The sequence below is a fragment of the Gorilla gorilla genome, chromosome 2 (assembly GCF_029281585.2).
Source record: "Gorilla gorilla gorilla isolate KB3781 chromosome 2, NHGRI_mGorGor1-v2.1_pri, whole genome shotgun sequence".
Taxonomy (NCBI): Eukaryota; Metazoa; Chordata; class Mammalia; order Primates; family Hominidae; genus Gorilla; species Gorilla gorilla.
Genome location: NC_086017.1, coordinates 52919291 through 52945738, shown reverse-complemented (window position 1 = coordinate 52945738; position 26448 = coordinate 52919291). Strand labels below are relative to the sequence as shown.

The following is a 26448-nucleotide window of genomic DNA, read 5'->3' as shown; positions in this document are numbered from 1 at the left end:
TACACGGCATCTTCCCTGGAAGCTCCAGGGAGGGAACACCTAGACTGCTTCATCTGCCCCAAGCCCAAGGCCAGAAGCCTCAGCACCATCTTCGGAAGCCGGTGAATAGACCAGCTGATGGGCTTTGAGGAGCTGGATTGAGAAGGACTATAGCTTATCTAAAAAGAGACCATCTGTGGAGCCTCATAAATTTTAAACATCAACGCAAAACCCAGCAGCCATTAAAAGATGAATCCACCACAGCAAAGTAGGTTCTGGCCAAGAAAGCTAAGAAGAATCACCATTGCAACACTGTCACAAAATGTCCCACTTTAATAATTAGGGGGGAAAATATGGTGACTTCTCCCACAGATACCCAAAAGGCATTGGAAAAAATTACACATCCATTCCTGACAATGAAACTCTTTTTTGCTTTTGCTTTCTTTTGAGACAGGGTCTGGCTCTGTCGCCAGGCTGGAGTGCAGTGGCATGATCACAGCTCACTGCAACCTCCACCTCCTGAGCCCAAGAGATCCTTCCCCCTCAGCCTCCTGAGGAGCTGGGACTACAGGTGCATGCCACTTTGCTTGGCTAAGTTTTAATTTTTTTTTTTTTTTGTAGCGACAAGATTTCCCTATATTGCCCAGGCTGGTCTTGAGCTCCTGGGCTCAAGCAATCCTCCCACCTGGCCCACTCAAACTGCTGCGATTACAGTTGTGAGCCACTGTGCCTGACCTGAAAACTCTCAATAAGTAGGAATAATGAATAATTCATCATATTTTCAGTCAAAAGCCAGCATGGTGTTTAATGGTGAAACACTAGAAATTGTCCCGAATCTGTAAGAAACATGTCATGTCTCTGGGGCCAAGATGGTTTCCTCAGGCAGTGCCTGATCTGGGTCTCGTAGACTCCAGAAGAGCAACCTGCTGTCCCTGGTGGCCCATGCCCCCAGCACAGAGACGCTTCCCCACAGTGGGAACAGTCACAGGCCTGGGGCCTTCAGGATGGAAAGTGCTGGGATTACAGGTGTGAGCCCCTGCACCTGGCCTGAAAAACTCTTAATAAAGCAAGAATAATGAATAGTTTATCGCAAATCTGTTAGAAACATGTCATGTCTATCATTCCATTAATATTTACCATTGCTCTGTGACACCAGCAAATGTAATGAGGTAAGAGTAAGAAAGAGGAAATGAAAAGACAGAATCCCATTTGTTACAGATGAAATGATGGTATGCAGGGGAAGCCCAAGAGGATAAACTGAGCAACTGTTAAAAGCAAGATGAAGTCAGAAGGTGGATGGTGGCAAAGTTAATATGCAGAAGAAATAGCCTTCTTATGGACAAAGAGCTACCAGCCAGAACATGTAATGAAATAAAAGATCCCTAGACATTTCTCAAAAGAAGACATTTATGCAGCCAAAAAACACATGAAAAAATGCTCACCATCACTGGCCATCAGAGAAATGCAAATCAAAACCACAATGAGATATCATCTCACACCAGTTAGAATGGCGATCATTAAAAAGTCAGGAAACAACAGGTGCTGGAGAGGATGTGGAGAAATAGGAACACTTTTACACTGTTGGTGGGACTGTAAACTAGTTCAACCATTGTGGAAGTCAGTGTGACGATTCCTCAGGGATCTAGAACTAGAAATACCATTTGACCCAGCCATCCCATTACTGGGTATATATCCAAAGGACTATAAATCATGCTGCTATAAAGACACATGCACACGTATGTTTATTGCAGCACTATTCACAATAGCAAAGACTTGGAACCAACCCAAATGTCCAACAATGATAGACTGGATTAAGAAAATGTGGCATATATACACCATGGAACACTATGCAGCCATAAAAAATGATGAGTTCATGTCCTTTGTAGGGACATGGATGAAATTGGAAATCATCATTCTCAGTAAACTATCGCAAGAACAAAAAACCAAACACCGCATATTCTCACTCATAGGTGGGAATTGAACAATGAGAACACAAGGACACAGGAAGGGGAACATCACACTCTGGGGACTGTTGTGGGGTCCGGGGAGGGGGGAGGGATAGCACTGGGAGATATACCTAATGCTAGATGACGAGTTAGTGGGTGCAGCACACCAGCATGTCACATGTATACATATGTAACTAACCTGCACATTGTGCAAATGTACCCTAAAACTTAAAGTATAATAATAAAATAAAATAAAATAAAATAAAAAAGATCCCATTTCCAACAGCCACAAGAAGATAAAATACCAAGGAATAACCCAACCTGAAAGTGAAGACCCAGCTGAAGAAAACATCAAAATGCTTCTGAGGAACGTGAACAGATGGAGAGGCATAACCTGTTCTCAGCTAGAATGACTGTATTTCAGGATATAAATGCTCTCTATATTAATCCACAAAAACTTGATTTGATTTCAAGAAAATCCCAAAAGGATCTGGGAAGGGGAAGGAACAAGCAAAAAAGTACACAAGAATATCAAGAAAATTCTAAAAAAGAGCAGTGAGAAGGACCAAGTCCTACTAGTTATTAACATAAAATATAAAGCTCAGTAATTCAAACAGTGTGACTCTGGCATATAAATAGACCCTTTCCTGGAACAGAAAAGAGTCCAGAAATAGGCCTATATACTTATGGAAATTGGCTCTATGGTAAAGGTAGCCTTTCAAGTTGAGGGAAAGATTGATTATTCAACAAATGTCACTGAGACATTTGGGTTGCCGTCTGAAAAAAAAATAGTTGTTTTATACCTTATCCCTTACTCCAAAATAACTTCCAGATGGATCAAAGATATATCAAAAACATGAGGGAATTTAAAAAATAACGCTCAAATGAGAATAGCCTTTTAAAATATAACACACGAACCTAAAAATCAGAGAAAATCCTGGTCATTTTAACAATGTACATTTTTAAAACTTTCTGCACTGCAAAAAGACTATAAACAAAGCTTAATTACAATTGAATCTAAGGGAAATGTTATATACTAAATGGAAAACAAAGGGCTAAGTTCCTTAATCTATAAAAAGCTCTTAAAATCATTAAGAAAAAGACCAACAACCCAACAGAAAATAGGGCAAAGAACATGGATGGAGCTGGAGGCCATAATCCTAAGCAAACTAACTCAGGAACAGAAAACCAAATACCACATGTTCTCACTTATAAGTGGGAGCTAAACACTGAATACACATGGACACAAAGAAAGGAATCACAGGGGCCACACAAAGAAGGGAACGACAGTCACAGGGGCCTACTTGAAGGTGGAGGGAGAGGATGGAAAAACTACCTATCGAGTACTATGCTTATAACCTGGGTGACAAAATCATCTGTACACTAGACACCCATGACACAAAATTTACCTGTATAACAAACCTGCACAGGTACCCCTGAACATACAAGTTTAAAAAATACATAAATAAAACCTACCTAGGCTAGGCACAGTGGCTCATGCCTGTAATTCCAGCACTTTGGGAGGCCGAAGCAGGCGGATCACCTGTGGTCAGGAGTTCAAGGCCAGCCTGGCCAAAATGGCAAAACCATGTCTCTACTAAAAATACAAAAATGAGCCAGGTGTGGTGGTGGGTGCCTGTAATCACAGCTACTCAGGAGGCTGAGGCAGGAGAATCACTTGAACCCGGGAGGTGGAGGTTGCAATGAGCCAAGATTGCGCCATTGTACTCCAGCCTGGGCGACAGAGTCAGACTCCATCTCAAAAAAACAAAAAAACAAAACAAAAAAAACTACCTGGTGGCAGATTGTGCTGGTAGCAAGAAAAATAGATGTTTAAAAAAAGAGAAGAAAATGGGGCAAAGAATATGGATAGTATTTTTGTCTTTTGTTTTAAAACGCTTTTAAACAGAGGCAGGACTAAGATGAAACCAAAAAAAAAAAATCAAAAGAGGTACTTTCTTTTTTTATATACTAAAAGAATAAAGATGTTTATTAAGCACTGTAAGTTGCATTCAATAGCCTTCAGATACACCACACCAGAATCCATCGACAGTCAATCAAACCCAACAGCAGTTCATTCTTGCACAATCCATGTGTCAGGGCCGAACTCCTTTCAACTTACAGTAAGATCCTACTTAGTCCTCGTGGGCAGGGGTTGGGGAATTACACCTCATTTCTGATCACTAATGTGATGAAGAGCATCAGAAGTATATAAAAATGATAAGAAGTGATTCTGATTTCAAAGTACATTGTTTGGAAACATTAACAAAAACATCAAAATGATAGAAGTATACCTGCTTCTACTAAATTCTTGATGGGAAAGTTCTCAAGAACAAGCAATTTGTTTCCTGCTACAGAATGGGGGATTTTTTTTTTTAAAGATCAAAGAGTTTTTTTTCGCAGAATTTCATATTTGCTAATATGAAAGCATAAAACAGCAACAAAGAACAATAATGCATACAGCAGTGAATACACCAGTGTAATGTTGATATTAGAAATGGCTAGATAATTTTTGGGGGGCTTTAGAATAAATGCAACAGAGGTCAATAATCATAAAATTTCAAGGTTAGCGCAATATCAGTCAATGACTAAACAGAATTAACATCTTTTCTAGGACTATTACTGATTATTAGTATTTTTGGTTTGCAAATGGGCACATACTGATAAGAATGGAAGAAAGGATGATAACATGCACAATATTAACCACACACTTCAAAAATTACGAACTATGCAGAAGTTTAGCTCAAGTAGTCGTATTAAAGGTCTACATCCGATTCAAAACCACATAGTTCATTGACCCCAGATGCATGGCGTGAGTCACGAAAAGCTTCAGAACACATCGTGTTGATTTTGAAAGGTCATTTGCATCTTCTATGATTTCAACTTTATCTCCATTTAACTTGCTCGTAAAGTATGTATGACGTATATTTAAAATCAGCAGAACGGCAATATTACTCTATAATTTTTGAGTTTTGATAGTTGCACTTTTTTTTTAACACAAAAGAACCACATCAACAGTGATGAAATTTAAGAAAGAAAAACTGTGGTTGTTCCTTATTTCTGTCATAATCATAAAAATCAAAGCCTTAAAGAAAGCTTCATTGTGAAACAGTAATGCAAAATCAAATATAATGGCATACATATGGTGCCAAATGCTAAAAATTATATTTTAAGCTATATATACTTTAAGACTGCCAAAATTTGTTTTCTTTATACTTCAAGAAACACAACTATAGGCTTTTATCATAACCAGTTTAAACCTTATGTGTACTTCATTTTAAGAGTGGGAGTCAAATGCTCTTCATTTTCTTTCTCTTTTTTGTTTTATTGTAGCATTTTGACTATAACTGGTTAAAATTAAAAATGTATCATTTAAATCTCTGATATCAAAGAGGGATCTGAATTTCCAAAGTCCTCATTTTTCTCTTACAGAAAGGACAAAATGTACATAACTGCAGGTTCTTTCTCTCCAGATATTCCTAAATACCTTACCCTTCCAGCATCCTTCACTCTCTATAAAAAGTAAGTTTACTCTTCTTTATTTAAGACAGCTGCCTCCAGAGCAGCTTCTGTGTGGTAAGGGCTGTCTGTACTTAGTGCATTTGAATGAGGATTTGTATTGCACATTTTAGAGTCATTATTCAAGGCACTTTCAGAGTGGCTGGGAGCCCTGGCATCACCTGGGGTCCCGTTCATCTGGGGAGTTGGCTTCTCCTCGGCCATCGCTCCATTTTCAGCCAGGGACCTGTCTGAAGACATAGCAGAGGACTTCGATCCCCCAGATTTTGACTTAGGTTCTTTGGCCACTTCTTCCACTGAAGCAGCATAAGGAGGTCTGCCCTGAATCGCTGCCTGGTTTGAAGTACTGACTTTTAGTGTTGTGCAATTGCAGGGTCAGCACCCAAGAGTGAGCATGCTCTTAATTTTTTGCACCTTGGAAACCACCCTTGCCTCATGTGTTAGTCTATTGCTGTGTAATAAATTACCATGAACTCAGTGGCTTAAAAGAACACATCTATGATTTCACAGTTTCTGTGGGTCAGGAGCCTATTACAGTTTTGCTAGGTTCTCAGCTCAGGGTTTCCCCAGGCTACAATCAAGGTATGGACCAGGACTGGATCTCACTCTAGCTCAGGGTCCTCTCTTAAGCTATTCAGGTTGCCAGCTGACACCATCACTTGCAGTCGGAGGACTGAGGTCCTCAGGGTTGCTAGGGTCCTCCTAGATGTCTCTTCTCCCCATAGGCAGTTCATAACGTGGCTGTTTACTTTTTTCCTTTTTTTCCACCTCAGTTGAATCCAGTTGACCCACAGATCCTGGAGCAAGAATAAAGAGCTGGTGTTTTAAGCCATTGAGTTTTGGAGGTTTGTTACACAGTGTTATTTCAGCAATCACTAACTAATACAGAGTGTTATATGGGATTTGTGAAGCATAGGTATGCTTTATGGGGTGTATAAGAGATGTGTATGTGTGCAGTGCTTGTGTTTTGTGCCTACATAAATGGGATGTGGTGATGTACACAGAAAAACAAGGGTTTATACAGGATAAAACCAAAGGAGCAAGCAGACCTACTCAAGAGTGGGCTGTATGCAGTTTGTACCCAGCCCCTGGTCAGAAGGTTCCTGTGCAGGAAAACCCGTTCTACAGCCCTGCCTCTCTCTGCCTTGCCAATGGTTTCTAAGAAGGTGGCATTAGCCAGACTGGGGGTGCTTGACTTGACTGGCATTCAGCAAACCAGGGAAGAGGTGGCATGAGCCCAGCCGAGTCATGTCTGCCCATATAACCAACCTGTGTATGCTTTGGCTACAGAGACTTGTCCCCACAGCAGGGCTTGGCAGCTGAGGAAGAGTCCCACGCTGCAACCCTGAGAGGTGAACAGAGGGGCTCTGTGTGGAGCAGAGAGCAGCTGCAAGCACATCAGCTGGACTGGGGCTTTGCAAGGAGCTGTGCCTCAGAGATCAAGGCCCCAGGACACCCCTACAGGCATCCCCTTTTCCTGCCCTCGTTCATGGACAGCTGAATGACTGTGATTCAGAGAGTGAGCTCTAGAGTCAGACCATCCAGGCTGCTTCTCAGCCCACCAGCTGCCACCTTGGGCAAGTAACCTAATTTCTCTGGGCCTCAATTTCTCAACTTTAAAATAGGATTAAATGTAGTATCTCACTCATAGGTTGCCATGAAGAGTGGATGAGTTAATTCCTGTAAAGTGGGATGGTACCTGCTTCTTACTGAGTATGTGCCACCCGCCATGCACTGTACTAAGTACATTACATGAATGACCTTGCATCCAGAAACTATGCGTGATCAATGTTATTATCTGACGAAGGCTGGGATCCCCAGAGGACAGACCAGAATTCAACTGAGAGCAGTTTACTTGTGTGCTAACTCCAAGAAACACAAGTAGAGTGGGGGAAGAGAGACAGCAATTACTACTGTGAATAACTGGGCTCCAATCCTGCTAATTTAACTGAGAGGTGTGTAGAATACGCATACAGGGCATCTATACACCTACTCTCCTCAGTCACAGTTGCAGGCTGCTCCTGGGGGCAACATGACCAACCTTCCTTGTTTGCCCACAACTGTCCCAGCTTCAGCACTGAAAGTCCTATGATCTGGGAAACCCCTCCTTCCCAACATGCATGGTTGGCCACACTACCTGGAGGGTACTCATTCCCCAGCACTTCCAGTGCAGCAAGCAGAGCAAGCCTGCAGATGCAGGTGCCAGCAGCCAGGAGCTACCATGTACTAAATGGTCAGGCTCAAGGGGATGAGGTTGGGGTGCACAACCCCATTTTGGGGTGAGAAAAGTAGAGCTGAGAGAGGCTAGGTAATCTGCCCAGGGGTACACAGTGGGAAGTGGCCTGGGGGTGGGAGTTCAAACCCAGGTTGGTCTGATGCCAAGGCCCATGCTCTTGACCATCAGGGTCCATAGCTCCTCCTTCCACAGAGCAGCCACGGGGACATAGATTGGAGGAGCTGGGAGGACGACAGGAGATCAGCTAGTCCCGTGACTGGAAACAGACTTATCTGCAGGCAGACTGGGGTAACATTCAAGAGGCCGGGAGGACAGTAGGTGAGTGTCAGACAATAAAGAGGTAGAGCCTGTGGCCAAAAGGAGAGTATGGCAACCTCCAAAGGGGGCAGCAGATGCTCAGCTCAGGCTGCTTCCTGCTATATGGGAATGAAGGACCAGTATTACTAAACCATCCAATTTTTCAAGGGAAGCTGGATTTTTATGGTAAATCTCTGAAGTATTATATATTATCTAAGAATTTTCTAAAATAGAAACCCAACCCCATGTGGATGAAACACCACATATTGGTCCACTCACCTCTGCAGGTAACCCTAAGGGCTGACATTGAGGACCCTTTCCTTCAACAGGGGTCTCTATAGAAATGGGGGCTGGTTCCATGTGCATTTGGTGCACACATCCACCCTCACTGAGCTTTATCTGTTTTTTGTCTTTGTTTCTGTCTGGCCATGTTTCCACACATGTGTATCTATGGCTGAGATCCAGCTCATGGGCACCAGAACAGCCACACTGGTTGTTAACAGACCAGTTAGTAAATAGCTGGTGCCTGTAGTCCCCCAGTCAGCCCGTGTACCCTGACAACACAACCCCTTCCCTGGGATTCCCACACTACCCCTCGATCCAGCAACTCCAGGGTTAACTCCTGACAGTTCAGGGACCTCAGCCAGCACAGTTCCTTCTCATTCTTCAGTGCCCAAGCATCCTCACTTTCTCCCTTCCTCTCCCATTCTCTCCATCGCTATCTCCACCTCTCCCTCTCTCTTTTTTAAAAATTATACAACCATCTTGAATCCTTGTTGACTCAAAGACATAAAGTTATAAACAGTGGTGTGCTGATAAATGTTCAACAATCAGCTCTCCAGGAGTAGAGGGGAGTGCTGATTTGCAGCATTTGCTGCTTTCCATGGTGTAAACAGATATTCACACACCGATGGATTTCAAGCTACCAACATGACCAAATGTGGAGTTGTCAAGAGATGTGCAGTGGCACACCATTAGCTAGCATTTATTATATAGACACGAAGCTGCAAAAGCACAGATGATAGTAATATAATTAGGAAATAATGCATTCTGAGTAGTTATTACCTTTGTTTCTAATATAATTTATTGTTTCTACAACTTAATTTTTTAATAATGCCTGTGTTTCACAACTAGGTCACAAAATTCCTGAAAATTTTAGCCATCAGCTCTTGTGAGCTGATGAGCTGGCTCCAGTAACCACTGGATAAATAAACAGAGGCAGGAAAATTACAAAAACAGGTACTTGGTGGTCAAAAAACCAAGACTTGGGGGAGAGTCACCATCTAACCTCAGGTGGGCAATTCAGGCCTCTCCACCCAGAACCCCCTGCCTCCGCAGCTCTCTACCCCTGCTGCCCAACCCCACCTACCTGCAACAGGAAGTCGAAGAGCGCCAGGCGTGCCCACTCGGTATGGTGGATGCCCAGGCATGGGGCCTGGCCTGGCCAGTTGCAGCTGTGTGCCAGCAGGGCCTGATACTGCAGCCAGCCCAAGGCCAGAGAGTTCTGATCCTCATCTGGGTCGCTCAGGTGCTGCACATCGGGCGCCCACCAGATGACAGGCCTTGCTCCACCGTCTGTGTATCGGTAGGGCAGGAGGGGGCTATGGAAGCGGCGGGCCACAGCAGGTAGGCTCCGGCGCAGCCCCAGCACACGATCTACGTGGAAGGACAGGACCTCAGGCAGGTCCCCAGGCCTCTTGACCAGGCCACAGAGCCCTTGGGAACAGAGTTGGCTGAGCCTGGGAGAGGACAGGTCCTGAAGGGCAGCCTCAGTGGAGAAGCCAACCTGTAGCACCTGCCCATGGGCGGGAACCCTGGCTTTGTCCACCACCTCCCCCTGTGCCAACAGCCGGAGCATCTGCACATCGTGGTCTGTCAGCCATGGGGGAGCCTGCCCACCAGTCCTCAAGCTGCTCAACAGCGTCTCAGCATCACACCATACTGACCCTTGCAGCTTCTCAACAGAGCCAGGCCACTGATGAGCCCCTGAGGCCAAGGTGGGATCCTCTGCTTGTTGCCCACCAGTCAAGGCTCTGTTCTCAGCTCCCAGCAGATCCCTGCCTTCTGCTGTATGGGGCCAGAGTGTCAGCCCAGAAGTAGCTCTCCAAGCCGGTAAAGCTGCCATGTCGCTCCCTGGGAGTGGACTGACCAGGGTGACCATCTCACTCTGTGTCTCCTGGATGGGACCGCCATGCTGGGGGTGGCCCAGGTCTTTGGTTTCTGGATCTCCAATCTCATCCTCCCTCAGGAGCACAACATGCTGAGTACTGAGTCTTGGATGTCCTGACAAAGTAATGTCCCTCCTCACCCTCCCTGGATGCCTAAGGTCCCCTCCTGGGGACTCCCTGCTTCTGTCCACTCTTGCTCTATGGCCTTGCTCCTCAGCACAGACCAAGATGGAGTTCCTGGGCAAAGCACGGCTTCTCCAGAAGCCCATGTTTCTTGCCCGCTGCCTCCGGCTGGAGCTCAAAGCCTGCCGGATATGGGTTGCAGGGGCGCCAGTTACCCCCTGAGGCTCCATGGGACCAGGGTCTGGGCCGGCAGATGGACGCTGTGGGGGAAAGCGGGTGACAGCCATCGCAGATAGGATCATCAAGAGGCAGAACGCTATCACTGGCCGCCTCTTGCCACGCAGCCTTCTCCGGAGCCAAGACGCCTGGGAGACAGGGTAGAAAGAAAAGCTTGAGATCTGGGAAATACATCAGCTCAACCCACAAAACAATGGGGATGGTAAGCAAATGAGGTGCTCAGTTCATGAGAGAAAGAGAAGAGCACAGCCCAAGTGGAGGGACAGCTGGCTGCCTTCAAGAAAGGAAATGTCAACTCCAGCCAACTGTGCTCCTGTTTTCAAGCTTGGCTTGCTTTTCCTTCTAGGGCAGCCTCTGCTGAGGCCTGCAGACCCATGCTCTTCTGTCTTATTCTCCCTTTGAATAAACTGCCATTACAACACTGTCACCATGCAACATAAGGGGCTTTTCTCACGTCTGTCCCCATCACCAAGAGCTGACCTTCTCCTTTTGTCTCCATGTGATCCCATGGACCCATTCTGGCAGATCTCTTGATGTCCCCACACACATGCCCTTACCCTTTGCCAGAGCACATGGCCACTCAGTTAGAGATGACTTTGCCAGCCTCCTTAGCAACAGGGTGTGACCACGTGACCAAGTCCCTGACTATGTCATGAGAGCCAACCACTTTTGCCAGCCCCACATGCTTAAAAGGAAGTTGGCCACCCTGGCCTTTCTCTCTCGCCATCCCTGCCGGTTGCACACAGATGTGGCAGCAACAGCTCTGCACATGTTAGCAAGGACACACCCTAGGGGCAGTGATTTCTCAACACGCAGTCCTTGGACTACGTTCAGGTCTTAGTTATTCAGTTAAATATATTCCATGCACATTCCTGTCCCCTTGGCCCCAGTTTCCCATTATTTCTTGGTTGACTGAAGTTCACATGGGACCAGCAGTATCAGTATCACCTGGGGACTTGTCAGAAATGCAAATTCTCAGGGCCCCACATCAGAATTACGGAATCAGAAACGGGCTGGGCAGCCTGTGTTTTAAGAAGTACTCTGGGTAATTCTGATGTGGGCTTAAGCTTGAGAGCCACTGCTCTAGGGCATCATGAGCCACAAAAGGGAAGGAACACAGTGTCTGGAGCAGTGCAAGCCTGCAGTTGGGAGTCTCTATACCTGTGAGCCTTTATGTGACAGACCTACAGGCAGAGCCCTGGTACATAATGGGAATCAACAGATACGTGACTGACAAAATGAATGGACAATCTAGTCCAAATCACAAAAAAACTCCCCAAATTAAGTTTACTTACTAAATCCACCAGATATTCCTTAGAGATTTTTGATACTATATGCAGTGTGAGGCAATTTGCTGGAATGCACAGAAAAGGCACACGGGTAAACAGAATTTTAAAGGTGTCAAAGAAACAACACCCACAAAACAAACCAGATCCCACTTTTTTCCCCGCATGTGCTTGCTCTTCTGAGAAGCTCCTCTGTGGGTGTCAAAAGGGGATTATCCGGGATCTGCAGTGGACATGTAGGTGAAGTCCATCCTCAGTAGCCCCCTGCTTTCTCTCAAAAGTACCACCTCTATCCCCCACAATCCACCCGAGCCATATCTATCCAGGGACCCCGACCCATGACCTAAGCTGATGGGGCCATCCTGGATCCTGACCCATGCTGGGCCAACAGATTCTCACCCCCAACCCCAGCCCTGGGAGCATGGGCTTGTGATAAATCAGCAAGGCTGACTTGTCCTGCTCATGAAATAGAGAGCAGGGGCCCATTGCCACCCAGCCAAAGATGACAGCAGTGGGCCATACTCTGTTGAGAGCCAGTCTGCAGGGAGAGAGAAGGAAACAGTTGCATAGACAAACCAGAGATGAAAACAGGAGGAAAGGCCTTGCCCAGCATCCTGCGCTGCAGTTCCAATTCTGAGCCTGGCCCAGGAACAGCAGTAGCCACTGCCTGGGGCTCTTCGGGACTGCGCAGCATCCACGAAACCCATTCTCACTCTACACTTGAGCTGTGGATCGTGGGTACTCCTGCTACATGCAGCCAAAAAGGCCTAATTCAGGTCATCTCTGAGTTCCCTTTCCTCTACAATTAAGAGAGCATTTCCTGGCTGGGCACAGTGGCTCATGCCTGTAATCCCAGCACTTTGGGAGGCCAAGGTGGGTGGATCACTTGAGGTCAGGAGTTTGAGATGAACCTGGCCAACATGGCGAAACTTTGTCTTTACTGAAAATACAAAAAGTAGCTGGGCGTGGTGGCGCATGCGTGTAATCCTAGCTACTTGGGAGAATCACTTGAACCTGGCAGGAGAACCACTTGAACCCGGGAGGTGGAGGTTGCAGTGAGCCAAAATTGCACTATCGCACTCCAGCCTGGGTGACAGCAGCAAAACTCCATCTCAAAAAAATAAAATCACAAAAGTCTTTCCTCCTTCAGTACCCATTTGACCTTCCCCTTCCTTCCAACAGCATGGCCTGGAGGAATGCCGCCCCTCATGAATTTCCTAATTTGTCTGTGTTTTCAGTCCCTTCTAAGTCAGTGGCAGTTTCTGCAGGAACCGAACACATTTCTCAGCACTGTAAACATCAGAAAATAATCAAAAGGAAGTGGAAATGGGAAATCTCAGTTACAGCCCAGCTGTAAAAAGTGCCCATGGCTCCCTCCTACCTCCAGTTCCTCTACATTGGTTCTCTCCCTGTCCTAACCCCTTCTGCCTCCTGGACATGAGGCCAGCATCTCCCTCTTAGCACCTCCATGAGTGGTGCACTGATGTCTCTTGGCCCCACTTTTGCCAAACACCTCAGCTGCAGGAAGCCAGTGTGTGGATCCCACTCTCTGGACCAGCTCCCTCATCTACAAGGGGTTGGGTTGGATGAAATAGCCTTTGAGGCCTCATTTCCCCCAATACCCAGTGATTCTAGCTCTTGGTGGACAGTGGAGGTGGACTGACTCAGCTGTGGGCTCCCCTGAACCTCCTCCTCCTGTCCATGTCAAGCACCTGTAGCAGAACACAGCTGCACAAGAGGAGCCACACACCACCATTGCCCAGTAAGTCAATGTAGGCCCTTGAGGGTGGCTTTCAAAGAAGAGGGTTGAAATGAGGGTTTTCTGCCCCTGCCCAGTCACCACCGGGAGACGCAATCACTCCCCTTGGCCTGAACAGTGAGACCATGATAACCAAAGCCTCCCTTGCAGCTCTGAGCTGATCCCCCAAGACTCAGTGGGACATGCCAATACAAGGTGACTCAGGGCCAATGGATACTTTCCATCCATCTGAAGCTGCTGCTGGAGGGACCACTTAAGCTCACCTTCCCTCCCCTATACCTGGAGGGGAGGAGACAGTAGAGAAAATCCCCTCTGGCCTCTGGCACCCACGTGCTAAAATATCTTCCCCCCTCACCTGACACCCCATGCATTCATGCTTCTGTGAAGCCAGCAGGTGAGCCTATATGTCCCAGGGCCACAAAGCCCTGCTTGGACACCCTGCTTAAGAAGGGGTGGGGTGGGGACCAGCAAGCAGAAGGGGTGGGGTGGGGACCAGCAAGCTAAATAAACAGTGGGGAAATCAGGTGAGTCATACTTCTGATGTCCCCCTCACTTCAGCCAGGGCCTCCAGGGCCACAGGGCAGGGAGACAAAGCCTAGAGAATATTTTCCTTGTAAGTTGTGTGGTCCTCTAGACAACCTGTGCTCCCCAAACCTGGACTGCATCTGGAATCTCTCGCCTGCTTACCAGAGATGGGACAGAACAATGGTTCTTAAACTTGCTCTGGGGATTCCTTCATGTTCTACCATGGGGTCGGGGGTTAGGAGATGGCTCTGTGTGCTCTGCACTTGCCACCCCCACCTACACACACATACACTTCCACCAAGAGAGCTCTGTGTTCTTTCATTAGGTGGGTTTAGCTAATTTACATTACTTGATATGCCATACATATTTAGTCTTAGTTCTGTTGTAATATTTTATGGTATATTTTCTGTATTGCAAATTCAAGATAAAATTCCAAGCCCCCTGACCATCTGAATGGACCCCTCCTTTTGGCCAAGGGCCTTCCAAAGTTAACCTGAAAAACTGGTTCAGGCCATCATGGGAAGAGGAAGCCAGACATGCCTCATTATACCGTCCTCCCTTTTGAAATTTAGGCCCAGCTGACCAGCATTGACATCAACACAGACCTTAAGACTGTTAGAACAGCCTCTTTATGTCTGATAAGAAACATTTACAGTCTATTTCCTCAAGCCAGCTACCTAGAGGCTCCAACTGCATGATAAAGCCTTGGTCTCCACAAGCCCTTATCTTAACCCAGACATTCCTTTCTATTGATTCTAAGTCTTTAGACAATAACTTAACTCTTTCAATCAATTACCAATCAGAGAATCTTTGAATCTACCTATGACCCAGGAACCCCTGCTTCCAGTTGTCCTTCTTTTCTGGACCAAAGCAATGTACCTCTTAAATGTATTGATTGATGTCATATGTCTCCTTAAAATGTATAAAACCAAGTTGTAGTCTGATCACCTGTTCTCAGGATCTCCTGAGGGCTGTGTCACAGGCCATTGGTCACTCATATTTGGCTCAGAATAAATCTCTTCAAATATTTTACAGTTTGACCTTTTCATCAACAATATTTATAATATTTGAAGTCTTATCCTATGTTTTCTTTTCTCTTACTTTTACTTTGTCTTTTGGTGTATATTTCTTATAATATTTAGGAAATTTTGATTTGGGTCCTAATTATTACCTTTATTATTGTATGCCCTTAATTGTCTGGTTCTTTAGACTGTAGCTCTTAATCCCCTAAAAAGAACAATATTAAAATTATTTCCTCTTCCCCCTCCTTCCCCTCCCTTTCCTCTACCATTCAATTTTCATAACTAGTATTATCTTTTTAAATGTTTATCTTTGTACAATTAAATGTGTTTACATTTCTGTGTATTTCTCAGCTTTAAATGATATTCTTCAGTTCTCTGCTATTATTAATGAAATAAACAGCATATTAATTCTTTCTCCCACCTTTTGCCTTCATCCCCCATCCAATTGTTTATATTTGTGTCATACGCATTGGTACAATAGGAAGTGTATACATTCGATTCCATCACTCTAATACCCACATTTGTTCAGGTCTTAGTTATTCAGTTAATATATTCTATGCACACTCTTGTCCCTTTGGACCCAGTTTCCCATTATTTCTTGGTTGACTGAAATTCACATGGGAACAATATTCTCTGATTTCTTGCATGTTCAAACTGTTTTCTACAGCATTCATCCATGAAGTAAAGTTGCCTACATAGAAAATACTTGGCTTACAGTTTCTTTCTTTGAATAGCTTATGGGTTCTGCTCCACTGTTTTGTAAGGTTAAGGGAAATCTAAGATTAAACTGATTTTTTACCCTGCCTGGCTGCCCTAAGAATTCTTTCTTTTTCTTTAACATCCAGTAACATTCCTAATATCTATCAGTGTTGACTGTTTCGGGTCAGCTTTTCTTGGCATGCAATATGCCCTATTAGAAAAGGTAAACACAAGTCTTTTTATTTCATGAGAATTTTCTTGAGCTAAATATTAAATATTTCTTCCATTCCATGACTTTATTTTTACTTTTTTCTTTAGGCTCTTCAATTATGTACACGGTGGCTCTCCTTTATCTTCCTTATATGTTTCTTACCTTCTCTTTAATCCTTTCTAACTATTTTCATTTCATTTTGTTCACTGTTCTTGTTTTTATACTCTATTTGACTTATTGTGTTTTACCTAATATTTATTCACCCTTTCTGTTATTTTCCACTTTTCCCTACTTCTTTCCAGCTCATATTTCACATCTTTCCATCTTACCATTTTTTCTTGAGTTCTTGCATTTCTGCTTTGTGGTATTTATTCACAGAGGGTATTTTAAGTTTTAAAAATTCATTGTGATAAGATTGCTCAAAATTCCACTGTCTCCAGGTAATATTTTCAGGTGGCCAGCCCTCATCTGTTAAGAAACATTGCTGTTCTTTGTCTCCTTTTTTCTCACAGTATCTCTGCATAGATGCTGGACTGTTTTTATTGTATGAGTTGGACCAGTCAATTGAAAGAGGTTCCTGTAGAACCCTGGTGGAATTTGAAATCAACCGGTTTTCATGATGCAGATGCTTTCTTCTTCTCATCTACCCCATGACCAGGCTGCATCCTGCAAATATGGCTTGTTAGCATGGCTCTTTATGTATCACAGTGTCCTCTGCTTTTCTAATCCAAATAGTCCAGCTGGATCCTCTGAGCCACTAAACTTGCCCCCATCCCATTTCCACACCCTTTTGCAGACAAGGGGGGTATGGTGATTCTGCTCCTCAGGTGTGTCACTCACCTTCCGGTATATTTCATTGGTGCTTTCTGAGATCTGCCAATTTGGGCTCCCTCTTCCACTCTTTCTCACTTCCTCCAACACTGCACCTGCATGAAACTGGCTGCTTCTTACGCTGTTCCCAAGTATTTTGGTGACTGCCTCCTAATTTATCTGAAAAAGGAATTTGCATTTTGTCTTCCATCTTCTTTGTTGCTTTCTGCTAGTTCCAGGGTAAGGTGAGGATGCAGAGTTTATGCTGCCGTGTTTACACCAGCAGTCCTCAATGGTACTTTTTTAAGAAGAAAGGAGTGTGCCCTTACCAAATGCAGTGACTAATCAGCCCTCAGAGCAACGACCTTTTTCCAACTTCCGTGCTCAGGAGCCACAGCACCCAAACAGACCTGAGAATTCCAAGAATTTTGTTCCTGCTGCACATTTCCACAAGATCTATTCACCAGCTTTGTGTGAATCGAGTGCAGCCTCCAGGCTGATCACTTAGCCACATTCTTCTGGAGAGACCACCCTTGAAGCCCTTTGGAGTGACATGGACCAGGAAGTGAGGTGATCCACCTATCCCAGTTAGACTTCTAAGAGTGAAGGAGAGAGGGAGGGACCACAGGGTCACCTAGCAGTTCTCCACTTTATAATTTATTCACCATCTCATCCCCTCTCCTACGGATTCCCATCCTTCTGTTTCCAATCTAGCTAAAAGGTAGCACTGTCCACCCAGATACCCAAGCCAGAAATCTGGGCCTGACCTTCATTCCACCTTTCCTCTGCCCCATACATCTAAGTCTTGCAAATTTTTCCTCCTAAACAGCTCTTGAACTAATCCGTTTCTCATTAGACCCTCTGCGACTGAGCCCAGGCACCCTCTTCTTTACCAGGACACGTGCAACAGCCCCCTTTGCTCCCACTCCTGCTCCTCTGCAGGCCACTTGCCACAAACTGGATCATACCCTTCAAAGTCTCCTTAGAGAACACCTAAATGCCAGAAGTGCTCTAGCCATGCTAAACTTCTTTCAATTCTGGACAGTGCCAGACCCACTCTGTCTCCACACCTTTATATGTGTTGATCCTTCTGCCTGAAATAGACCCCTCCTCCTGTTTCCATTGCTCAGGTCTCAGCTTAGACACCACCTCCCCCAGGAAGCCTTCCCCTGAGACTCCTCAATGAATTGGATGTCCTCGCCGTGTGCTCCCATAACACACTGTTCCTTCCCAAGCACACCCCTTTTCACTCTGTACTGGATTTGATCATTTAATGTCTGTCTCTCAATGGATGGGTTGATCCATGCAGGCAGGACATGGGCTCACAATTGCATCTCCAGACTATCACAGTGCCTGGCACATGAGAAGCTCTCTGCAAAATGAGCTGTCAGATAAGAGGGGTTATCAGGGAGGTGGAAACACTGTTCCCTGGCCTGTGGCACTGCACGTCTGCTGGTGAAGAGGGCTCCTCCAATCTCCAAGGCTCTTTTCTGTTTGGAAAGCCAGCCACCCCCACCCACTACCCAACACAGCAGATGCTTTTTGTGCCCCATTATTTTAAAATGTACCCAGAATTTGTTTCAAGCAAACACTGCACCTGCAGTATTTGGTAAGACACAGAGACACAAAAATAATTGCCATGAAATAAGTTTTTGTTATATTCACAGTCAACTAGAAACAGGAAGTACGGCATGCCACACAGGGCCACAGGAGCTGAGATGGGCAGGCAAATTGCGAGAGCAAATGCAGCTGAAGCCTTTACTGTGGTTTTCACAGTACGGAATGAGCAAAGTAAGTTAAGCTAACTGAAATTGAATAATTTCAGCAGGCTCTGGGCTATAGGTGATAGAGCAGAGGACAGACAGAAACCTGATAAAAGAAGATGGGTGATATAGACTCAGAATTGGTTGGTTTGCACATGAAAGGTATGCTCACAGGCCAGTTGATTACTCTCTCTTCTTAAGAATTAGCTAACCCTGGGAGGGGCAGTCCTTCCCTAAGTCCACAAGGCACCAGACACCAGAGCATAAAAAACCAGAAAATAAGAGAATATAGTGAACACACCCACGTTATGTCCCCGTGGCCCCCGATTGACTCCAGCTGCCCCCACAGCAGACAATCCTCCTGTGCACTGCCGTTCCCCACCTCAAGGACCTGATCACTCCTGCTTTCTTGCCTGCTGTGCCAGGAAGCTCAGGGGAAATTAACACATCTGGTGACAGCCCTCAAGCAATAAGGGACAAAAGTCAGTGGGTAAATAAGCCAATCTCCCTCCTGAGAGGCATTCAATATGGTTGCAACTAACAGTGCTCAGTAGGTCTGAGTCTCTTTTCTATAAAACAAATGATGCCTTGTCACCCCCTAAGATACATTTATCTGATGATTTTTCTGAAGTGAGAACCTAAATTTCTGTCCCAATTAGACATGCTTTTAATTTGGTCTATATTGCTATTTTAAAAAACACACAGGTACTACATGCATAGATATGCACTGTTAAAAACCCATATACCAAATAAATCAGGGCAAAATCGAACATCTTCTCCTCCCCAGAGGAAGCCACAGTTAGCAATTAGGGTGTGCATCTTCTCAGGCTGTTGCTTTTCTTCGCATTATAACATATGCATATGTCACAGTGTATTAGTTTCCTGTAGCTGCCATAACAGATTACCACTGACTTGCTGGCTTAAAACAACATAAATGTATTCCCTCACAGTTCTGGAGGCCAGAAGTTCCACATCAGTTTCACCGGGTCAAAATCAAGGTGTCAGCAGGGCCGTGCTACCTCCAAAGGCTCTAGGGGAGAATCTGTTCCTTGCCTCTTCCAGCTTTTGGTGGCTGTCGGCATTACTTGTCTCGTAGTCACATCACTCCAGTCTCCGCCTCCATGGTCTCCTCTTTTGTTTGTGTCAAATCTCCCTCTGCCTCTTACTTATATGCATATTTGTGATGGCATTTAGGGTCCACCTGGGTAATCCACAATAAGTTCCCCATCTCAAGATCCTAAATCAGATCTGCAAAGATCCTTTTTCTAAATGAGATAACACGCACAGCATTTGGGGATAATTTTTCAGCCTACTACACGTGGTAATTATTTTCAGCATAAAGGAAATGACTATGCCACAACTTGCTTTGATTGACATAAGAGGCCCTGAAGCTTTTTCCGTATTTATCCATACAGAGGTGCTTTACTCTTTTTAACTGCTGCATAATATTTCACAATGGAAATGTGCCATGATTTCTTTACTCATCCTTCATCCTTTTTATTATAACAAACAATATTGCACTGAACATCCAATACATGCAGCTCTTGGAAAGAATCTAAAAATTTCTATAGATGAGATGCCAAGAGAGGAAGTTGTTGGGCCCCACTCCTTCTCATTGCCCTTACCCTTTCATCATATATAAGTTACTATCTCCTTTAATCCTCACAACAACCTAGAGAAATGAGAATTATATAATTCCTATTTTACAACTGAGAAAACAGAAAGGTCCAGAGTGCCAATGTTTGCCCATGGCCATATAGCTGGCAAGAATACCAACATTTTAAACTAACACTAAAAGGGGAAATGGCCATGGACAAGTTGGCTTGGTTTTTTTTTCTTCTACAATGAAAAATGTGTTGAATTCCTAATATGTATTCTCAAAGTATTGGATACCACCAGGGAAAAATAAATCATCTTTTAAAAATGTTTCAAGAAGACAGACTGTTTTGATCCTTCTTTCAGCCTCACTTGGCTTCAGAAAACCTGGGGAAAGTTGGCAGTTGTGCAGTTGTGCAGAGAGAAAAGTTCAAAACGGCCATGAGCAGATGTCCCAGGGAGGGCCACCCAAGTAAAGCTTTGGGAAAAGAAAAGCAGCTTTGATCAGACTGAAAAAAAAACCATCATCTGAAGAGAAATATTCAGCTGAATAATAAAGAGTACATTAGAGAAAACATAAGGGGGATGATGCAGAATCTACTACAAAGTTTGCTGGTGAGACCCAAACTGACCCTGCCATTGCAGACATGCCGGGGGGGCGGCCCCACCTCCTCCCCTCAATTCTAACCATCCAAATTACACACCCTGTCTTTTCTGCCCTTGCAATGTTCATGGCATGAGGGAAAGAGAAATGGAGTTACCTTCACTGTGTGGTTCTACAGCTACTCTCTTTCTCCTTCTTTGTCAAGCCCCTACCTCCCACCCCTTCACCAATACCCCTCCTTAATTCCTCAGAGAAGATGCCCATGGGCTTAACAGTCCCATCCGCCCACAGTTGCAGAGGAGGAGCAGTGAAAACAGGGGGGTAGCTAGAGAAATAGACACACAGGTTTTGTTGAAGACACCTCTGAGTTCTGCTTCTGCCCTTCTGAGCTGCATTACAATAGGCAAGTCACACAACCTCTCTACCCTGCTTCCTCAGCTATAAAATGGGGAGAAAGAGATATCTTCTCCCTCCAGGAGTTGGCACAATAAATAAATGAGTCAAAGTATGTAAAAGGCCCACTACATGGTTGGGTATATTTACATGAGTGGTGGGATCCGGGATTTTCTGTCCCCACTTCTGGATACAGTCTACCTTTCAGGAGTCTGAAAATACTCCTCTTCCTGGGTTTTGGCTCATCATAAAGTCAGAGTAAAAATGGGGATATTTGGGAGCATAACAGAAGGTAGAGACAGAAAGAGAAGCTCTTTCATTGTAAAACCACAAGTGTCAGCCAGGAGGAAGCCACCTGGGCAGTGAGAAAGTTCTCACTGTCTGCTGAAGCTGCCTCCCAAGATAACCAGGATGGAACAGGAAAGAATTTATTGGCCTTTTAAAATCACGTGGAAAAGTGAGGAGGGAAAGGGTGGGAGCCAGAAGGGAAGTATGTCAGGGAGTTAAAGGAGAAGACAGATTCTGACAAGAATGGGGTTGGGGCTGCCTAGCAATTGTGGGAAGGGAAGCCAGGAGAGTTCTGCCTGAAGGAGCCCAGCCCACTGAGAAGCTGGGGAACTGTGCGGGGCAGGGGACAGAGGCAAACTCCCTGCCATTGCCTCCACAAGGGTAGAAACAGCTCTCAACCGGGAAGTGCAGCTCTCAGCCATGAAGTTCGAACCATCAAGGGCAGTGTCCTTAATAGCATTATTTGTTTACAATTCTGGGTTCCCCACCTTACCATGGTTGCACTGCAGATGCAGTCTACTTCCCTGCCTACTCTGTGGCTTTGGCCATGTGACTTGCTTTTGCTACCAGGATATGAGTGGATATAACATACACCATGTCCTACTGGAGGCTTTAAATGTGTTTGTGTGGTTTGGCTTGCCTCCTTGCAAATCTGTCCTCACCGTGAGAAGAGCTTGCCCCAGGTGAAGCATCTGGAACAAACCTGAACTCAACCTTCAGCCTGGAGCCAACCCAGCCATGCTCACCAGGCCCAGCCTACCCAACTCCTATTACCAAAATATAGGCATATGTTTTGGTTAGCTATTGAGACTGAGGCTATTTGTTATGCAACATTATTGCAGCAAAACCCAACTAATACACACCTTTTGGTGGCATCTCTCGGGCTCAATGTGTGCCCTCGGTCAGATAACAGGCAGGCAGGTTAGCAGTGAAGCCTAGCACCCCTCCCTCAGTTAATAAGAGTGTAGTGCTGTCTCTACAAATGGGGCTTAGGCTGTGATGAGGATGATGGTGCAACCCAGTCACAGATTTATCTCTTGAACCAGTTTCCCCAGTAAGATGGTATGGAGGGAGCCTTCTGTCAAATGGAGGTCTTTTAAGAAGGACTTTTCTGAAAACGTTGAATACAAATGGACTTTGCACAGAGACAGCTTGAGAAACAGGGACGCTTGGAGGAAAGGACCGTACTTAGAGTTTACAGTTCGTACTGTAATAGGCAGCAGGAGATTTTCCTCATTTCTGTAGGGAAAGGAACGCTCTTCTTTGGGGAAATCCAATCAGGGTCTTGCCTGACAGTTTGGCACTAGATCTCCACTCCCCAGACTGCCTCTATGCCCTGCACCACTCTACACCCTGACACCTCCACTGCCTACAAATATGACTGCAGTTGGCTGGCTGCACAGGGACCAGCTGGCAAAGACAGAGGCTAAGTCATCTTTCCTCAACTACCAGACATCAAAAAAGGATGACAAAAATCTGGTCCTCCACCAAACTGCCATGGACAATGGGATAACATGCTGGGCAGGGAAGATGGAGAGAAGACAGATCACATGCTCTTCTCCCCACCCAAACAGACAAAATCACAAAGCACTTGTAAAGTGTTTTCTAAGAGTTTTCTGGGTGGGAGAAGGGGTAGAGGGAAGCCATGTGATGGTGTGTGTGTGTGTGTGTGTGTGTGTGTGTGTGTGTGTGTGTGTGTGTGTGTGTGTGTGTTAAAAACGGAATTTGGGTCTAACTCTGGAGTCATCACTAAAGGTGTGACAACCCCTTAGTTTCTGATCCCCGACCTTTGCCCCTTTCTAAACAGCCACCCTGCCTCATTCATCACTACTTAGGCTCTGAGTTAAACTGGCAAAGATTTGGGAATTTGGAGTTTCTGTTCCATTTCTTAAAGTGCAGTTTGTCACAACAAAACTATGGCTGGGGTGAAAGGGAATATATGAGCAGACTTTTTCAGAGGGCTGCATTAAAACCATATGTCCCAGTCCTAGGAGGAACTCAGCAGGCAACCCTGCTTTCCTTGATTTCCCAAAGTCAGACCTCAGGCAGGCAGAGCTGAACCGGCCTCTAGGGCAAAGGCAACAGGCACAACCTCCCTCTCCAGTCAGATATGCTGGGTCCTGAGAGGCTGGACTGTTTGCTCCACTGTGGGCAGAATAACAGGCAGCCTGTCTCCAAAGCTACCACCAGGCCAGGCTCCCTTGCTCAGCTCCATCAGAGGGCTTTGATTTTTCCTTACACATCAGCAACTTCAAGACAAGAGTGGACTTTTGCCCCTGTAATTTCTGGCTCAGCCAATTCCAGGAAAAAGAAAGAAAACCAAAAGAATGATAACTAACATTGATTCAGCATTCGCTACATGTCTGAGACTGCTTGAAAACCTTACTTATAATTTAATCCTCATGCCCGTCTTATGAGATACGTACTACTGTTACCATCCTTATTTTACAGGTGAAGAAAACAATGCATAAAGAATCAGAGAGGCCCAAGGCTCACACTGCTAACAAGGGCAGCACCAGGGCACGAACCCAGGCAGTCTGGCTTCAGAGCTAGCTGACCTAGTTGCTGTGCCACCCTAGGAAGAAGCTGCCACGTAAAGCCCCTGCTCCAGCCCTAATTCCAAAAGACTGCACTGGGTCTTGGGGTGGGCCTTCTCTCAAAGGGGGCTTATCTGTTCAGGACTGCTCAGTTTATCCACAAGTGAGGCTTGAATGAGGTCAAAGGCAGGTTGCAACCTTTTTCTATCAGGACAAATTGAGGAAAAATAAAAATATTTTTAGGTTAAATGTTTTTCATTCAAAATGAAAACAGCTTTGTTATGTCTCTTGTCCTCCTTTATTCTTTTAGAAATAGAAGAATATCAATGAGAAAAATTCCACCATTTGATATACTCCAAGCTGGGCATATTTGAGAGGTAGCATCAGAAGCAGCTTACTAATAATCTGTTATCCTTAAATTAGTCTAGGGCTTGATAGCTAAAACAGGCAGGTTCTATGCCTCCTGCTTATTCCACAACCAGATGGTGCCCCAGTCCCATGTCAAGAATTATCCAGACTATCAGCCAGGAAATTGAAAACATTTGACTTGTGAGGTGACTATAGCAGATCCCCAAAAAAATGACCACTTATTGAGCACATACCATGTGCTAGGAACTCTCAAAATCCTACAACATATGTGCTAATATGATAATGTTACAATGGTAGAAATTCAGATTACTGGCAGGCAAGATTTAAATTTTCCAATAGCCCATGTACTTCTCACTTCACAAACAAGGATGAGCGAAGAATCCACAGTCTTGGGATAAAGATGTGAGTAAAGGAGGGTGCTAAGCATGGGGAAGAAATCTGGGATTTTGCTGCGATTTTTGCTGTCTCATTCAACAACTTCCCGTAACTTCACACAGCCCTTTCATATGACTAAATACAGCCACTTCCCGTGACCTCAAGCAGCCCCTTCCTGTGACTTCATACGGCCACTTCCAGTGACTTCACACAGCCCTTCCTGTGACATCACACTGAATCTTCCTGTGACTTAACACTACCTCTTCCCGTGACTTCCCACCTTCCTGTGGCTTCACCCTGGCCCTTCCTGTGGCTTCGCACTGGCCCTTCCTGTGGCTTCACACGGTCCCTTCTTGTGACTTCCCACAGCCTCTTCCTGTGACTTCACACTGTCCCTCCCTGAGACTTCTCCTTGCCCCTCCCTGTGGCTTCAGACGGCCCCCTGTGGCTTCACACTGCCCCTTCCTGTGGCTTCACACAGCCCCTTCTTGTGACTTCACACAGCCTCATCCTGTGACTTCACACTGCCTTTTTCTGTGACTTCACACTGCCCCTCCCTGTGACTTCCCATTGCCCCTTCCTGTGGCTTCACACTGCCCCTTCCTGTGATTTCCCACTACCCCTTCCTGTGACTTCCTACTGCCCCTTCCTGTGGCTTCACAGGGCCCCTTCCTGTAGCTTGACACAGCCCCTGTGACCCCACACTACCCCTTACTGTGAACTCACACAGCCCTTTCTTGTGACTTCACACAGCCCCTTCCTATGACTTCACACTGCCCCTTCCTGTGACTTCCCACTGCCCCTTCCTATGACTTCACACTGCCCCTTCCTGTGACTTCACACTGCCTCTACCTGTGACTTCACATTGCCCCTTCCTGGGACCTCACACTGCCAATTCATGTGATTTCACACTATCCCTCCCTGTGACTTCACACTACCCCTCCTGTGACCTAACACTGCCCCTTCCTGTGACTTCACACTGCCCCTTCCTGTGACTTCACACTGCCTCTGTGACTTCACACTGCCTCTATCTGTGATTTCACACTGCCCCTTCCTGAGACCTCACAATGCCACTTCCTGTGACTTCACAATGCCCCTTCCTGTGGCTTCACACAACACTTCCTGTGACTTTACATGGCCCTGTCCTGTGACCTAACACAGCCCCTTCCAGTGGCTTCACACAGACCCTTCCTGTGAAATCACACAGCCCCTTTCTGGGACTTCACACAGCCCCTTCCTGGGACTTCACACAGCCCCTTCATGGGACTTCACACAGCCCCTTCATGGGATTTTACACTGCACCTTCCTGTGACTTCCCACTGCCCATTCCTGTGGCTTCACATAGCCCCTTCCTATGACTGCCTATGGCCCCTTCCTGTGACACTCCACTGCCCCTTCCTGTAACTTCCCACTGTCCCTTCCTGTGGCTTCACACAGACTCTTCCTGTGACTTCACATAGCCACTTCCTGTGGCTTCCCACTGCCGCTTCCTATGACTTCACTCAGCCACTTGCTGTGGCTTCCCACTTCCCCTTCCTGTGACTTCCCATGGCCCATTCCAGTGGCTTCAAACAGCCCCTTCCTGGGACCTCACACAGCCCCTTCCTGTGAACTCTCACAGCCCCTTCCAGTGGCTTCACACAGCCCTTCCCTGTGACCTCACATAGCCCCTTCCTGACGCTTCACATAGTCCTTTCCTGGGGCTT

General features: G+C 45.7%; 1 protein-coding gene across 6 annotated transcripts in view; it reads right to left on the bottom strand.

Annotated features, from left to right (window-relative positions):
- The window catches only part of GASK1A (golgi associated kinase 1A), an 89320-nt gene that overhangs the window by 25962 nt on the left and 36910 nt on the right, over window positions 1-26448 (bottom strand). For all 6 annotated transcript variants that reach the window (XM_063703729.1, XM_004033944.5, XM_055381403.1 and 3 more), the window contains exon 2: window positions 9347-10633. In XM_063703729.1, coding sequence (XP_063559799.1) covers window positions 9347-10633 — 1287 coding nt within the window. The remainder of the gene's footprint in view (window positions 1-9346; window positions 10634-26448) is intronic.